This window comes from Panthera leo, chromosome F3 (assembly GCF_018350215.1).
Source record: "Panthera leo isolate Ple1 chromosome F3, P.leo_Ple1_pat1.1, whole genome shotgun sequence".
Lineage (NCBI taxonomy): Eukaryota > Metazoa > Chordata > Mammalia > Carnivora > Felidae > Panthera > Panthera leo.
Window position 1 is genome coordinate 28,235,516 of NC_056696.1, and position 17,072 is coordinate 28,252,587.

Here is a 17,072-nt window from a genome sequence, read left to right on the forward strand (position 1 = left end):
TAGCGCAACACAAGCACACGAACAACAGACAATATCTTTTTGTCTTTGGTGCACACACTCATTTCCTAAATCATTCAAGTAACAGCGTCTCTGACTTCTTGGGGGAGAGATGGGGGGTGGGAGGGAGTTGAATGTTTGAAGGCCAAAATGAATCATTTCCACTTTTGCCATGCCTGGATGCCTGAGATGGTCCTGAGGATCTGGGATTCTGGGAGCAGCTGGCAGAGGTTTAGAAGGAGTAAGCAAAGTGCAGGGACAGAAGAAGGGGTAGGAGAGCCGGCCCCGCATCCGTCCTTTGAGCCCGGTCTTCAGTGGGGGCATTCCTCGTTTTCATGCCCACACAGAGAAAACTAAAAATAATGCAAAGGTTTAAAATTCTGTAGATGATGCTCAGAAAGCAAGGCTACCACTGATTTGTTAACTCGACAGGTCCGCTCGGTGCTGCTCAACTGCAAGAATGGAAGAAAACGGTCTTCAAAAAGAAGCGAAAGGAATTCCAAAGTGTGAAATAGGCACACATGATTAAACTTGCCTATTTAGAAGTGGTTAAGGGTTTAATACTGTTGAGAGACTATCGTGTCCATTTATGACTTTCATGGTATGGACCAGGATTACGTCTCCAAAATGGTAGGACGCACGTTAGCTATACACCTCACCCCGCCTGACTTCAGATTCAACGAAGAGACAGCCTCGTCTAAGCTAAGAGGTGAGTCTGGTGTTTTCAGCCCACATCTGGGACCTGGTAGGGGCGCTAACAAGAGGTGTAGGATTATACCGCGTGTCAACATCAGGAGTGCGGCCCTGCCCACCGAAAATAACCAATCGATCCGGTGGACGGTCTCTAAAGGCAAAGGCTGTCATACCAGATATACCGCATGGTCCCATGAACTCCAAACCAGTAGTCTTTAAGGAAAGGTACCAAGTCCAGGAGCACTCTTGCTATGATGGAGATGGGGTGTGTATCAGGAGGCAGAAAGGCCCAGGACTCATATTACACTCAGTGTTCGATTTATTTGCAAGATGTCACACAAGTAGCACTCTCCCCTGTTTTTCACTGATCTGATTCAGAACATCGATAGTATCTCTGATCAAGGTCTCAAAGATCCCCTCGGCGAGCTGCATCTTCACACACAGCTCATCCTCGTCATAGTTCACCCACTGCGCCTCCTCTTCGTGCAGCTCCTGCACCTGGAATTTAGGGAACAACAAGGCGAGAAAATTACTGTCGCACAAAAGCTACAAAACTAATCATATTAATGCAATGCCTGATAGTAGGCATTATTATATATCAATGTGTATTACATGCCCGTCCATGAGAACACAGACCAAGGAAGTAAGTCAGACAAAAGGTAGTTTATATGATGATATCAAGATCCCTTTTCAAGTTGCAAGAGATTTGAAAAAACTCAACTGCCAAATAAAAGTGGCTTCAAAACTGTCAGAGTAGAATTTGACGATATTCCAGTATTTTACTAAGATATTTTAGATATTAAGGATTTATATTAGATATTAAGGTATTATAGATATTAAGGATTACAAGTGTGTTGTTGTCTATGACAACATAAGCAAATGTGTATAAGGATTTAAGGGGGAGAGAAGAATGTAAACGCTTAGATGTATGGATTTACAATTATAAAATGTATATATCGAAAGAAAATACTGAATGCGATTTTAGAATATTATAAATAAATGAAGTTTAATATTCATTACAGTATTTTTATTTTATTTTTTATGTTTATTTATTTTTTGAGAGAGAGAAAGAGCTTTGAGCTGTCAGTACAGAGCCTAATGCGGGGCTCAAACTCACAAACTGTGAGATCATGACCTGAGCCAAAGTCAGATGCTGAACCAACTGAGCCACCCAGGCGCCCCTTCATTACAGTATTTTTAAAATGTATTATTGCTTAAGTTTATTTTAAAAATCAGTCATGTAATACTTGCTCTTTTTTTTTTAACTGAAGTATAGTTGACACCGAATGTTAATTAGTTTGACACAGTGATTCAACAATTCCATACATTATGCCATACTCACCATGGTAAGTGTACTTACCATCCGTCATCATACAATGTTATTACAGTATTAGTTGCGTTTTAGGGTTTGGGGATTCCCAAGGTAAACTAAAACCAATCAAGTTAGAACTAACTGTCCAAGATTTTTTTGCCTGTTTACAATTTTTAAAGACTACTCTTAAAAACAAACAAACAAACATATGAGACTTAACAGTATGTAATGATACTCTATGTGGGTTGGAGGTGAGGCAGAGAAAGTGGATTGTAAACCCCAATCTAGTGAGAAATTCAGTGACCGGAGTGTCTAACCAGAAATCTAACCTGGTGAAAAAGCCGTACAACCACAAATACCTGACTTGCCCTGATCAGAGTTTCATCTCAAAAGACGCAGAGGAAGTGAAGGTGGGCGCTTGTACTCTGGTTCCTGTTAGGAGGAAATGAGAAGACTCCACTGCCCTGGAGTTTGAGAGCACAAGAAGAAAGAACAGCTTTGCCTGACAGGTGCCCTTGGCCAGGGCTGACAGATCTATGACACGGTGGCTGCCACATTCTTTCTCTTTGAGGAGAGTTTTTTGAAGGGTTTACAAAACATCCATTTCCTCTGTTCCCTAATTTATGATCCGTGAACACATATGCCACCAGAAAGGGCTCCAAGGTCAAATAAGTTTTAGAAAGCTCCCTCTGGGAGTTTCACAATGTAAATTAGCCTATTAAAAAGAAGTCCACCAGTAAATAAATTTATTTAAAATTTTTTTTAACATTTATTATTGAGAGACAGAGAGAGACAGAGCATGAGCATGGGAAGGGCAGAGAGAGAGGGAGACACAGAATCTGAAGTAGGCTCCAGGCTCTGAGCTGTCAGCACAGAGCCCGATGCGGGGCTCGAACTCACAAACCACGAGATCATGACCTGAGCCAAAGTCGGACGCTTAACCGACTGAGCCACCCAGGCACCCCAAGAAACATTTAATCCAGGGTTTCCCATATTTATTTGATCAAAGAATCATTTTGTATGGATGTGTAAGAAATACAATTAACCTCCCAAGGAACTGGTGTTCCTCTCATGAAGGATGCTGTATGCAACAGCCTAATGCAACACTTCTCAAACTGGTGTTGAGGGAGAACCATGTTCTGGGAAAGCTAAGAGGTGTGTCCCCACATAAGATTTCATATTGCCCATGAATTTTGTCCAAACAAAGTTGCACAGCTTTCCTTTTTATAAGTTTTCCCAACCTTTAATGTTAAATCTTTTCTCTTCCCCAATAACACAATTTAGGAAGCACTGTCCTAAGGCAACCAATTGTGGCCTTAGAGTAGAATATATGCTTGGGACTTCATCTGTTATCTCAGTGCACAGACGATAAGCCCCCACAGTGCCCTCATCAGATTTAGCAAAAGCTTTGCTCCTCCTTAAGAGCAGGAACCATTTCCCTTTTGGCTGGCGAGGACTAATATCATGTTTTCCATTTTGCTTTAGCCATCAAAAAGCACAAAGCCCAACTCAGAACTTCAACTATGGCAACTGAGGGATCTCGTAGCCTGCAGATCTGCCTCCGTGTTTTTTCTTCTGGCTTTTGGAGCCTATTCTATTTTCTTACACATTTTCCTCTGTTCCTGCAGATGTGTTATGGATGTATGGTAAATTAGTATGTATTATATAAATTAAATTACATTAAAAAGTCAGTCTAATAATTTTAATTTCTCAGTGACAAGGATGGTGCGAATAGAATGTGCTAAGCATCTGGCACATGGATTTTTTACTGAGTGCTAAAAGGCTGTCTTTGGCTCTGTCCAGTTCATCGTTTGCAGCAATGACCCGGATGAATTTTAGAGGTAACAAGAAGTTGAGAACAGAACTACGTTGGAAAAACGAACTAAAAAATGTATGGGTAGCTTGGAATGAAGAGCCAAATTTAACAAGATGATGCAATAAAAGAATAAGGTCCTATATTTGGGTCCCCAAAATAACAACAGAGGGACAGGTTGAAACTTTAGTCTTGGGGTTTTCCTAAGTTTTTGTGAGTCCTGTGAGAATGATGTAGCTAAAAATAAAACAAATGTAATTATAAACTGCATTAGTCCAAGTGTAATATCTAAAAAACGAAGGGTTGCATGTCCATACTAATTAAATACACGAAATATTATATGGTCAGTTCTGTGCACAGTATTTAAAGAGGGACACTGAAAAAAGAGGTAAAGTGAAAAGATGTCGAGGGGACTTAAAAACACTATCAGACAAGAGGAGAGAATACCGTTTAAAAGGGAGAGAAAGACTCAGGTGCAACACGACAGCTGCCTCAAAGGCATGCAGGAAGAATTCAAATTGTTAGATAAAACCCCAAAGCTGGAGAAGTAAATTATAATTAATTATATGAAAGAAAACCCTTTTAGGCTCACTATGAGAAAGAACTTATCAACAATAGGTAGACCCTCAGGAGCTATCTCGTACCTTAACAGACCTTAACTTGTAAAGGAGATTCAATCATAAGCTAGGTGGTTTCACTACAGGATTTGTCCTTAGTGCAATTGTACCTACAGTAGAGGCAATTTCCAAGGCTACTACGTGTAAAGGATATGCAAGAGTTGGTCTAATTTCTTGTCGTTCATCCCACATCACATACACTTTGAGAATGCATTGCTAAAAATAGCTCATCATATTCTTAGCTCACCTAAGAGAAAACTTAATGTCCTTCTGGAGTGGTAAAGAGACAGAGTGAATGAGACCTGGAGCTGAAAGAAAGATTTCTGTTCTTATTTTTGGCTAATGGAGGCCCTTCTGTCTAAAAAAAAAACAAAACCTTTCTTTGTATTTTACTCACCTCAAATAATGCCTACTGACACAGGGGGAGTTAGACTGATTAGGGACCTTCCTAGTCTGAGCGATGACAGCTAAATTACACATTTCCTTTTGGAAAGCAACTTTTGGAGGAAGCTACTGTTCATTCTGGAATATTTACTATAACAGATCATCCTGTCACAAGTGCTCACGTTCAGCGGGAGGGCACCCGTCCACGGTGTGGATGCCACCGCGCCGACTCAGGGACATGTTCCTGCCGTGCTCTCTCCTCTGCGCCATCACAAGTTCTCCTTTTTCCTGTCAGCATATTTCTTTCATGCTACAAGAATGCTCTCTTGTCACCATGTCCCCCTCCATCTTTCGCTTCACAAAAAAACTCCTTTGACATGTCCATTTTTGCTCTCACTAATCTCTTGTTCTCTCTTGAAACCTACTGCAAATCAAATGTTTACCACATGCACGCCACCCAAAGTCTTTGTATTAATGTTAAGATCAGTAAAGACCGCCACGTTGCTAAATCCCATGGTAAATCCTTAGTTCTCATTTTACTTGACCAATTAGCTGTATCCCATGCAGTTGATTCTTGCCTCTTCCTTAAAACACTCTTACCTGGCTTCCAGGACCCCACCCTCTCCTGGCTTGCTTCTACTTCACTGGCTGTTCCTTTTTAGTTTCGTTTGTTTGTTCCTCCTCATCTTCTGAATACATGAAACATTAGAGTGTGTCAGGAATTAAGTCCTTGGACCTCCTCCCTTTGCATCTACACTCTGTTGGTCTCAGGGCTCTGACTGCCATCTATGTGTCCACCACTCCCAAAGTCCTACCTCCAGCCTAGGACTCGTGCCTGAGATCTAGACTCGTATGTCCACTTGCCTCTTCAGTATCTCCATTTGGATGTTTATCAGACACCTCAAATTTAACAGGTTCAGAACAGAACTCTTGATATTGTTTCCCAACCTGCTCCTCTCAATCTTCCTCAAGTCGGCAAAGGGAAGTTCCATCCTTTGAGTTGTTCAGGCCAACCCGATGGAGTTATTTTTAATACTTTTCCCTCTCTCATATGGCACAATTTATCAGCAATTCCATTCTGCTTTGAAAATCTGCCTAGAATCTGACCACTTCTTACCACCTCAACACCACCACACTGGTGCTAGCCACTATTATTGCTTGTCTGGATTATGACAATATCCTGCTGGTCTCCTTGCTCCCGCCTTTACTACCATTCCCTCAGTCTATTCTCAACACAGCAGTCACAGTGATCCTGTTAAATAAATTAAGTCAGATCACATCACTCTTCTGCTCAAACCTTAAATGTCTGCTGATCTTATTCAGCGTAAAACCTAGTTTTTACAAGGGCCTATTAGACCCTGTATGATTCGGCCCTCTGTGCGTACACACACACACACACACACACACACACACACACACCGATACTGCTGGGACATCATCTCCTACTACTTTTTCTGACTCCTCACTCTGCTCCATACCCAGTGATTTTTCCCTAATAATCAAGGCCCGATGTATCTTTTCCAGAATGTTCTTCCCCTGGATGAGTGTTTGGCTCACTTCATTTCCCTCAGTCCTTTAAACAAATGTCATCTTCTCAGTAAAATCTTTCCCAGCCATCCTATCTAGAACTGCAACCCCCAATATTCCCTTATTGCCTCCATAGATTTATTTTTCTTATGTATCTATCTCCCTTACTAGAATGAAAGCTCCTTGCATTTTGTCTGGTTTGTTCACTAATGTATTCCCAGGGCCTAGAATACTACTTAGCACATAGCAGGTCCATAAGAAATGATTGATTGATTGATTGATTGGGTTAATTTGAACTGGCCACAGATGCTCCTGGGAGCTCAGTGGATCTAATGCTGTAACAGGGAAATATGTGAATAGTTTTCTCGGTTCTTTCTTATCGTTGTAAAGCATGGTATTCATGCATACATACATCAGAGTCCCTTTTCCAATTAAACTTTTCACATGATTTAATTCTGTGTTAATCTTTTCTTTTATCACACTGGACTGTGTGGTGATGAACCAGTGTGATGAAAGAAAATACTGGCATTGGTCAAAAAAGTATATTGAAAAACTTGGCGATATGGCTGACATATTATATGATCTTATAGGAAGATGGAATCACAGCATGCTGGGATTAAATCTAGCTAGTAGTGTTAGGATCTTTAGGCAGAGGTGGCAGCATCTGCTTGTTCTGAGTCCAAGTGCTTTCATCTCTCAGGCATAGGTAACAGATTAAAACTACTATAGCTGAGAGGCATGTACATTTTTATTTTTATTTTTTTCAAGTTTACTTATTTATTTTGAGACAGAGTGCGTGTGCATGGGAGGGGCAGAGAGAGGGGGAGAGAGAGAATCCGGAGCAGGCTCTGCCCTGTCCTGACGCGGGGCTCGAACACACGAACTGTGAGATCATGACCTGAGCTGAAACCAAAAGTCGGACGTTTAACCGACTGAGCCACCCAAGTGCCCCAGCTTGTGTATTTTTAATAAAAAGATGAAATTTTTACTTTCACGATGCAAAAAAACAAAAATTTTCATAATGTATCTCATAGCACCAAGTCAAATTTCTGACCCAAGTTCTAAGTGACATAATTTAGACTCTGGCTATTTATAGGCAGGGAGGGTAGGGATCAAATAAGAAAATGATTGTAAATCAATAAAAACGTTTACACTAATAATATCTACTACTTTTGAGAGCTTTCTATATGCCACTTAAGACATACAGTACCTCATTTGGTCATCACTACAACTCTATGAGGCTGTCACTCTACAGAGGGGGAGACTGAGAGACAGAGAGGTAACCTGCCCAAAGTCACGTTGTTAGTAAGTGGTAGGAGACAAGTTTGGAACCTTCAAGGAGTCTGATTCCACAGATCTGGCTCTTAACTGCTATGCCCTATTTTCTCATTTTAGTGGCACTAACATCCATGGGAGCATTCTGGGGATCGTACATCCAAGAATATTAAACGAGGCTCAGGATATTTCAGGACCTCTAAAATCTAAAGATCCTAACCAAAATTACCAACAGTCAAAACTCTAGAAAAACAATAAAACTCATCGATTTTATAAGAAAAGCTGGCTTCATTTTATCTACAGTATTGAGCTGACCAAAATGTTAATCACTGACTTCTTCTGCTCTTTTAAATGATAATACCCAAATATTACTTAGAAATAAAATTTGAAAAACTCCTGGCGTACGTTAAAACACCACCACCCCCAACACCACAACTAGCTGGCAAGCCCGTCAGAGTAAAAATGGTAAGATAAGAGTAAGGTGATGCGAAAAAGTTCTCATATAAAGACATATATTGGATAAAATACAACAAAAAATATTTGTAATGCATAGGGAAATCTTGAGAAAAGAGGAAAATCCTGACTACCAGAACAAATAGGGATTTAAAAGAGTAGCAAGAGCTGCAACTATTTAGGGGAAGAATCAAGCACCGTGGAAGAGAGAACAGGGCCAAAGGGATGTCCAGAGAGGCGCCACAGGGAAATGGAGACTTGGGGAGAGGCAATATTCTAAGAGACAATAATAGCTGAGAATTTTCCAGAATTGAGTAAAGATATGAATCCATAGATTTAATAAGCACAGTGAGTCCAAAGCAGGAAAACAAAAAACAAAAAACAAAAAACAAATCCACATCTAGACACATCCAGAGAAACTGTGAAACAAACACACAAATACACAAACACACACACACGGTCTTCCACAGAAACCAAAAAGATAAGACAGATTCCCCAAAAAGAACTATCAGCAGATGTCTCAAGACCAACAAGAGAGGTCAGGTTACAGGAAAATAGTATCTTCAAGCTGCTGAAGTGAAAGAACGATCGTCCTAGAATTCAATATGTAAGTAAGCCGGAATTCAGGAGCAGGGGCTGAGATCAGAGCAGACAGACAGACCTGCAGACAAAGGCTGAGAGCTGACATGATGTTTGTGGGATTAACGAAATACTAAAGTATGGACGTTAGAAAGGTGGAAACAATGGTTTCTGTATTATTTTCATTCTTTTTTGTCATTCTGAAATATGTAAGGATTAAACATGCAAAAAATTTAGAATAACCAATGAACAGGTAAAAATATTAACCACATTGATAATAAAATTAAATAGAGCAAAATGAGCTCATTCTTTTGGTAAAGACTTACACATTGGTAGTAGCTAGTATTGGCAAAGGTGGGAACCTCCACTCTTGTACCGTGCTGGTAAGGATGTATAATTGCTACGACCTTTTTGGAGAACAATTTGACAACACATACGTAAGCCTTAACATTCTGCATATGCTTTTAATCAGCGATTCTATTTCTAGGAGTTTATCCTAAGGAAACCACTGGAAATAAGTACAAAGATCTACCATATCACAAGATGTTTATTACAACACTGCTGTTTAAAAGAGCAAAAAAAATTACTGACTGGTTAAATAAATGATGGTACATCCGTACAATGGATTACTATACTTCCACAACAATAAAATGGGATAAAGTTATTAAATGTGATATAAAATAGAGGAACATTTAGTGACAAGAAAAAAGTTCACATTTTATTGACTAAAAACAGATTACAAAAAAGAGACCATGATCTCAACTGTTTAAAAAAATCCTCTGTATAAAGACCCTAAGTCTATATATCACAATATTAAGAGCTATCTAGGTGATGAGATTATCATGATTTTTCTTTTGACTTACCAATATTTTCTAAATTTCATAAAATGAGCATGATTGTTTCATAATAAACATGATTTTTCTTTTGTACTATGGGAAAAATTTTGGTTCATGTGATATAAAAAGATTGTTTTGAATCTCAATCTCTCTATGCAGGAGAATTAGAATCTCCAGATGCTAGGTTGGCTAAATCTAACAGTGGGAGAGGAGTTTATTTAGCATTTTTTTTTTTAATTTTTTTTTTTTGAATGTTTATTTATTTTTGAGACAGGGAGAGACAGAGCATGAACAGGGGAGGGTCAGAGAGAGGGAGACACAGAATCTGAAACAGGCTCCAGGCTCTGAGTTGTCAGCACAGAGCCTGACGCGGGGCTAGAACTCACGGACCGCAAGATCATGACCTGAGCCGAAGTCGGCCACCTACCCGACTAAGCCACCCAGGCGCCCCTATTTAGCATTTTTAATAATTAACTCAAGGAACTAACAGTATCATTTTGCTATACATTAAGAGTGAACTCATGAAACAAGTTACATAGGCCCAGGTCTCTCTGTAGGAAGGTGGAAAACAGTTTATGACCAGCAAAGGGAATATTCACAAAATATATCTTATTACTATTTTCCCAACTCCCAAATCTCCTGAATTGTTGTACATTGACATTACCCTCACCCAAGCTATAATAATCTCATACTAGCAAAAGGAATTTTTGTTTGCTATTTAAGAATTTTCTGAAAACTGCTGGAGAGACCAATGTTTTCCTGTGTAAGTGATCCTATCTGGCACCTGGAAGCCTATGCCTTCCAAGGACAAGATCTTGTTTTGTGGTACGTCTAATAAAGAGCTACAAATCAATTCATTTATTGTTCACTTGTGAGATGTATTACTTGTCATTTCTGACTAATAATTCCAGTCTGAAGATGCCTCCAAATTGTTGCTCCCCCGCCAACGTATTTAATCCTTTCACTGTGAAGATGACATTTTTAAAACCATGTGAAGTGAGAGCTGTCTGTAACTAGCTGGAAGCCGCATGCATTAAGCCTTCACTCTCTGTTCATTTTGAACTGCCACACTATGCTGGTTTCCTCATTTACTTGACATGTGCTCAAGATAAACTTACCTAAGAAGTTTTGCTTCAATAAACCTAAACAGTCACCTTTGACCTACAGGCTACATCCTTCTCACTGGTCTTTTTTCCTCCACACATTTCTTTTGAAGGATTCTTCCAGCATTTTAATTTTTTTTAATTCTTTTTTTTTTCTTTTGAGAGCGAGAGAGAGAAAGTGTGAGCAGGGGAGGGGCAGAGAGACAGGGAGAGAGAGAATCCCAAGCAAGCTCTGCGCCATCAGTGACCTGAGCTGAAATCAGAGTCAGGTGTTTAACTGACTGAGCCACCCAGGTGTCTCATTTCCAGGACTTTTAAAACTGCAGATCTGGTCTTGTAATCTCTCTTGCTTAAACTCCTTGCTTTTACAATAAAATCCAAAATCCCTGATGTGGTTTACAAGGCACTGCAGGACACAGACTCTACCTCTCCAGTTTATGCCACCTCCAGCCGTGCTAACATTTCAGCTCAGACCCATGCTCATTTCAGGTCTTTGCAAACGTGGTTTGCTTTCCGTGAATTGTTCTTCTATCTTAGAACCCAGTTAATGCTTACTTGTCTTTAAGGTCTCAGCTCAGATGTCACTTCCTCAGGGAAGTCTTCCCTGACCATCTTCATCAGATCAGTTTCCTCTGGGTTATGCTTGTATAAAGCTCTCTGTTCCTCTATTTTTATCACTTAATTTATAATTTATAAAATTTCTAATTTACTTATGTAAATTATATATTAATGGCTAGTTTTTCCAGCCAAGGATAAATCCATGAAGGCAGGGTCTAGGTCTGTCTTGCTTACCACTGTAACATTAGTCGTTAATTAGCACAATTCTTGACTCAGTGTGTGCCCTGAGATGATTTATAGAGGATATGATCAATTTAACTGATAGAAGGGGTACATGAATGTTTCCTGACATGCTCTCTTCTTTAACTCCTAAAGAAGTGGAGGAAGTAACGACTTAGAAATTAACAAGAACTCAAACTTTAAGCTGCTGTAGAACTATGAGAACAAGTTCACGTTCTTAAGAGGCAAAGAGCTATGAAAAACTAGTTGCTTAAAATCTTGGCTCTTATTTGCTGGGCAAGTCACTTAATATCTCTGAGTCTAAACTTTTTGTAAAGATTTTTTTTTTTTTTTAAATTTCACCCATTTTTAGAGAGACAGGGAGAGAGCACAAACGCGGCAGAGGGGCAGAGGGAGACAGAGAGAATCTTAAGCATCCTCCACCCTCAGGGCAGAGCCTCACGTGGGGCTCGATCTCACGACGCTGGGATCATGGCCTGAGCTGAAATCAGGAGTCGGAAGCTCAGCTGAGTCATCCAGGTGCCCCAAGATTTTTTATTTTTAAGTAATCTGTACAATCAACGTGGGGCTTGAACTCGAACTCTGAGATCAAGAGTCACACACTCTGCTGACTAAGCCAGCCAGGTGCCCCCAAACTTCCTCATTTGTAAAACAGAATAACGTGAGTCCTTCCTGCCTCATATAATTACTGTGAGGATCAAATAAAGCATGAAAAAGAATGGCAAAGTATAAAACTCTAAATAAATGTTTATCTAGTGTAGTCGTTACTGAGTAAATGAAGCAATGGAAAGGCGCATACTTGGGGAAAACTCATTAATTTAAGCCTTACATTTGTTTTTTGTTATATGAATATAAATACAGACAAGATAAAATAGTTCAGAATCAAAATGTTTAGAGATAAACCTGAATCAAGTAATGAGTTTCCCGAAGTTTGCTACTGCTTAACATTCTTTTAGGGAACAAAGAAAAGAATGACTTTTTTTTTTTCTTTCCTTTTTCTTTCTTTTTTTTTTGTTTGAGAAATGTTTTTCTAGTGCTAGGGGAATCTATTGCCAAATGGAATAAATCCTACCCAGCTAAAAGCTCTGGATAATAATAACGAGGAGGAAATGATAACAGCTAGTATTTACTGAGTTATATATAGCCAGGGAACTCTTGCATACATACATATGTAAACATACTTTTAATTCTCTTAATAACTGTCTTGGTAGATTACAGATAGGGAGACGAGACACAAGGAGATTAGACAATTTGTCCAAGATTACACACCAGGTATGTGGCAGAAAAGGGATTTAAAGGCAGGCAGTCTGGCCCCAGAGTCTACACTGATCTCTTCTTAAAGCCGTACCTCATCCACTCGGCTTTTTATTTCTCAAGTTTTCCACGCCCACAAAATACTGTTCAGTTACATATTCATCTGTCAAGTTCAAAAGAAAGCAAGTTCCAAAATTGAGGGGCAGAAATGCAGCAAGTGAAGGCTTTACGGCTTCACTATCATAGACTTAGGGTCAGTTACATTCCTTTTCTTTTTAGAATGTGACTACATTCTGATTTTAGAAGAGACAGTCAAAATAAACATATTGCAGTTATATACACTGACCAGGATATGATCCACTCGGTCTCTTTTCTTTCTTCCAAATTTCATCATTTTCTGCCAATCTGTTTTGTGGTTTGGCTCCTTTTTAAGACTAAACAACTTGAGCACTTCGGTGGCTATGAAGTTCTGTGAAAATAAGAGGAAGTAATGAACCAAACAGCCAAGTTTCTGAAAGTCAGTGCTTATAATGCAGGTGCATGCTAAGAACATAGCATTTATAATAAAAGATCATACAAATTTCTTCCACTTAACAGTTCCACTTAGCAATTTGAAGACAAAAGCATTCCAAATGCTCTGACTTTACTTACTCACTTAAAGAATTTTTCTTTTTACACAACATACAAAAGTAAAACCCACTGATGAATCTGCAAAGAAAAATCACTTTAGAGTCCCCTCTATCTAAGAACCGCCATTAGCTAACTTCAAGCGGGCAAAACTATTAGAGAAAGCATTAAATAAATCTCTGCACTTAAAGAATCCCACATAAAGGTTCGAAGCAGTGCCATGGGAGCAAAGTACAGGCTTTGGCTGGGATAGTTTATTTTGAAGCACCATGACTGAATATGTTGAATTGTAAAAATATTAATCAGTGCTTCAATATAAAAAGCATGATAATTTTACAAACAATATTTAAACTATCATCCTTAAAAACACTTTACAAAATGTTATTTCAATATTAAAATCGCTGGGCAGCATCACTGTATGTTATACTGATATATGCATTTTGATGATTGTTGATATATATTATGCATCTTGTCTTTTTAAAAAATTTTTTATTTGAGAGAGAGAGAGAGAGAGCATGAGTGGGGAAGAGGGGCAGAGGGAAAGAGAGAATCTTAAGCAGGCTCCACGTAGAGCTCAATCCCACGACCCTGGCATCATGACCTGAGTGGAAATCAAGAGTTGGACATTCAACCAACTGAGCCACCCAGGCGTCCCATTATGTATCTTGTCTTATTTCAACTTATCTGTCCTTTGTTATTAGTAAAACAATTGGCGTTTACAACTTTTTATGGTTGTTCCATTAAAAAAATGTCAATGGGGGGAAAAGACACATTTATGAATCGGAATCATTTGAAAAGATTCTCAAACTACCAATGCCCCCAAACTCCACCAATCCACACACATTTTCTAGCTCTCTCTCTTTCAAGGATGTATCAACACTGGCGGGCTGAAAGCAATGGAATACACCTGTGTTTTGAAAAAGCTCCCCAGGCAGTTCTGATACTTTATTCCTCACAGCTGAAAATCATTTTAGAAGTTTTCTTTTTTTAATGAATCAAAAGTAATCTTTGGAAGCTTTTTATTTCTTCCTTACTTTAATTTAAGCAGGGGTCAGCCTGTAAATATTTAAGGCTTTGTGGGCCATTTGGTCTCTGTCGCAACTACTGAAGTCTGCTGTTGTAGCAGAATGGCAGTCATACACGATATTTAAACAAATGGGTGTGGCTGTGGTCCAATACACCTTCATTTACAAAAACAGGTGGTAGGCTGGATTTGGACTGTGAGCCACAGTTTGCCTAACTTCAATGTAGGCATACATGACATCCCATAAATATCTGTTGGTGTTCTATGAGTACAAAATATTTTCAAAAGCTTTCTGTAGTTAAATAATACTGTATTGTACATTTGAAAGTCACTAAGAGAGATCTTAAAATTTTTTCATCACACAAAACAATTTGTAACCATATGTAATGATGGATGCTAACTAGACTTGTGGTGATCTTGTTTTTTTAATAATATAGACAAATACAGAATCATTATGTTGTATACCTAAAACAAATATAATTATGTTAATTATATCTCAATTAAAAAAACAGACTAAATTGTTTAGGCAATGCCTCCACATGACATACCAGAATAATGTATATGTTCTTTACTATATTTTAATAGTCCACATACACTCCTGGATGATGTAAGAAAATACACCAGTAAGATGAGCACAGGTGACCCTTGAACAACATGGGTTTGAACTGTGTTGACCCACTTATACACAGAGTTTTTTCAAGAAATACATAACAGTACCATAAACGTATTTTCTTTTCCTTAAGATTTTCTTAGTGACATTTCTTTTCTCTAGCTTACTTTATTATAAGAATACAGTATACAAAACATGTAACATACAAAATATGTGTTAATTGACTATATTATCAGTAAGGTTTCTGGTAGACTGTTAGTAGTTAAAGATTTTCAACTGCGTAGGGGGTTGGCAGCTCTAACCCCCAAAGATGTTCAAGGGTCAACTGTAGCTGGAGGTATGCTATAGGGGCAGGATGCAGGAGGCAGGCTTTCTGTGATCAAATAAGTCTGGAAAACACAATTCCAGAGCCTTGTTCCTCAGGGTGGGTTCTAGGGTCAACAGCGTCCACATCACTTGGGAGTCTGTTAGAAATGGCACTCCTGACCTGCTGAGTAAGAATCTCCATTTTAACCAAATCCCCAGTGATTCATACGCACATTACAGTTCAAGAGGCACTACACTGGGAATACAACCTTTGCTATATTAAGGAAACATGTGAACGGGCAGAAATTTCCACCAATGTGACTTTGAAGTTTTGCTGGGAGTCACTGTAGCTTCAAGGCACTTAATCTTTTCAGGGGCTTCTTAGATACCAAACAATATTTTTTATATATCATATTACTATCCCACATATTTCAAAACCACATAACTAATTTGAGACCTCCAAAATCAAAGATGAAAAGGTAACACCTGTCTAGGGCTGGCATATTTGATAGAAGACATGTTTTCAGGTATACTTCTAGAATACTGTACCATGATCTCTAAATTGCCAAAAATTTACCTGGAAGTCCAATAATTTATCTCCCAGAGTATTTCCTAATTTTTTCTTAAATATTATAAATTATGTACACATAGGAAATGTTAAAAAGTTACACTTGCAAACACTTGAGGATTCAGGACTCCCTCTCACCTCATCCCTCCACTGCTCATGGACTTCATGAATCAACAAACATGTACTGAAAACCCACTATGCAAAAGGCCTTGAGGACAGAAGGAGAATCATACAGAAGAGCACCTGCTTTTACGGCATTTATAGATCTACATAAATGAACAGCAAGTCAAAAAAGGAGATACTCTCTAGTTTGCAGTTTACCTTGATTTCATCAAGGTTATTTGGATTTTTCACTCGTCGGAAATAACTGGAGTTGATTCTACATGGCTTCATCCAGACGGGCTGATTCAAGTTGGGATCCTCTGCGAATATTTCCTCAAAAATCTCTTTTGTTAAATCAAAAACCGCCTTGACAGAGAAAAATGAAACAAAAATAAAATGGCTACAAATCCAAATTTCAAACAACAGAGATGAGTTTAAAAATTAAAATTATCCTTCCAGGTTACATACCTGTTTGTAGACTCTTTTACTAGTGCTTTCTATATCTAGACCCTTACTGGCACAGCCAAGCAGTTTTGTAGGAACACTGATGCTGTGGAGATCATGACCTAATTCTTTCCATTTCCAGAGTTCTTCCACTGCATCATGTACAAGAGTTTCTACTTCCTCTGTGGTATGGGGGACTGCCAACAGTGTCTCACATGGCTTTTGGGGAGCTCTTTTAGGTTCTGCCATTAGAGGTACAATTGTTTCTTCTGCCTTGTTTTTGGGGATCTTGTGAGAAGAGCTCAAACCAAAGTCTTCATCAAACCAGTCTTGATCATCTCCTAACACGCTCAGGAACTCCCGGCTGATCTCAAGTTCAGCAAGTCTTTTAGCGAGCTCCTCCTGTCCACTTGCACCAAATACTGGACTCTCCTATGGAAATGGAACCATTCAAACAGAGCACCGTTTAGCAACCTCAGATCATTCATTTGGGCTTTTTGTTTTTAAAGACAAAGCAAATATATTATTTGTATGTTTACTCTTTTTCTCTATAAGCAAAACAAAAACAACATGGTGGCTACTAATTAATAATTTAAGAAGAAAGTATCCTGCTTCCCATAATTCTGCTTACATAAGCCTTATAACTGAATTTTTATAAACTGTTTATTGATTAGTTATTTTTTCTTTTTGAATCATCATTATTTTGTTCCTGAAGGACTCTCTTGTCTCTGGGATATGGAAACAATATAT

At 38.8% G+C, this 17,072-nt stretch overlaps 1 protein-coding gene across 1 annotated transcript in view; it reads right to left on the minus strand.

Annotated features, from left to right (window-relative positions):
• Positions 1 to 991: 991 nt before the first annotated feature.
• The window catches only part of CEP350 (centrosomal protein 350), a 151,624-nt gene continuing 135,543 nt past the window's right edge, over positions 992 to 17,072 (minus strand). The window contains 4 exon segments of the mRNA XM_042925558.1: positions 992 to 1,188; positions 12,988 to 13,110; positions 16,098 to 16,244; positions 16,347 to 16,754. Coding sequence (XP_042781492.1) covers positions 1,024 to 1,188; positions 12,988 to 13,110; positions 16,098 to 16,244; positions 16,347 to 16,754 — 843 coding nt within the window. The 3' untranslated portion in view covers positions 992 to 1,023.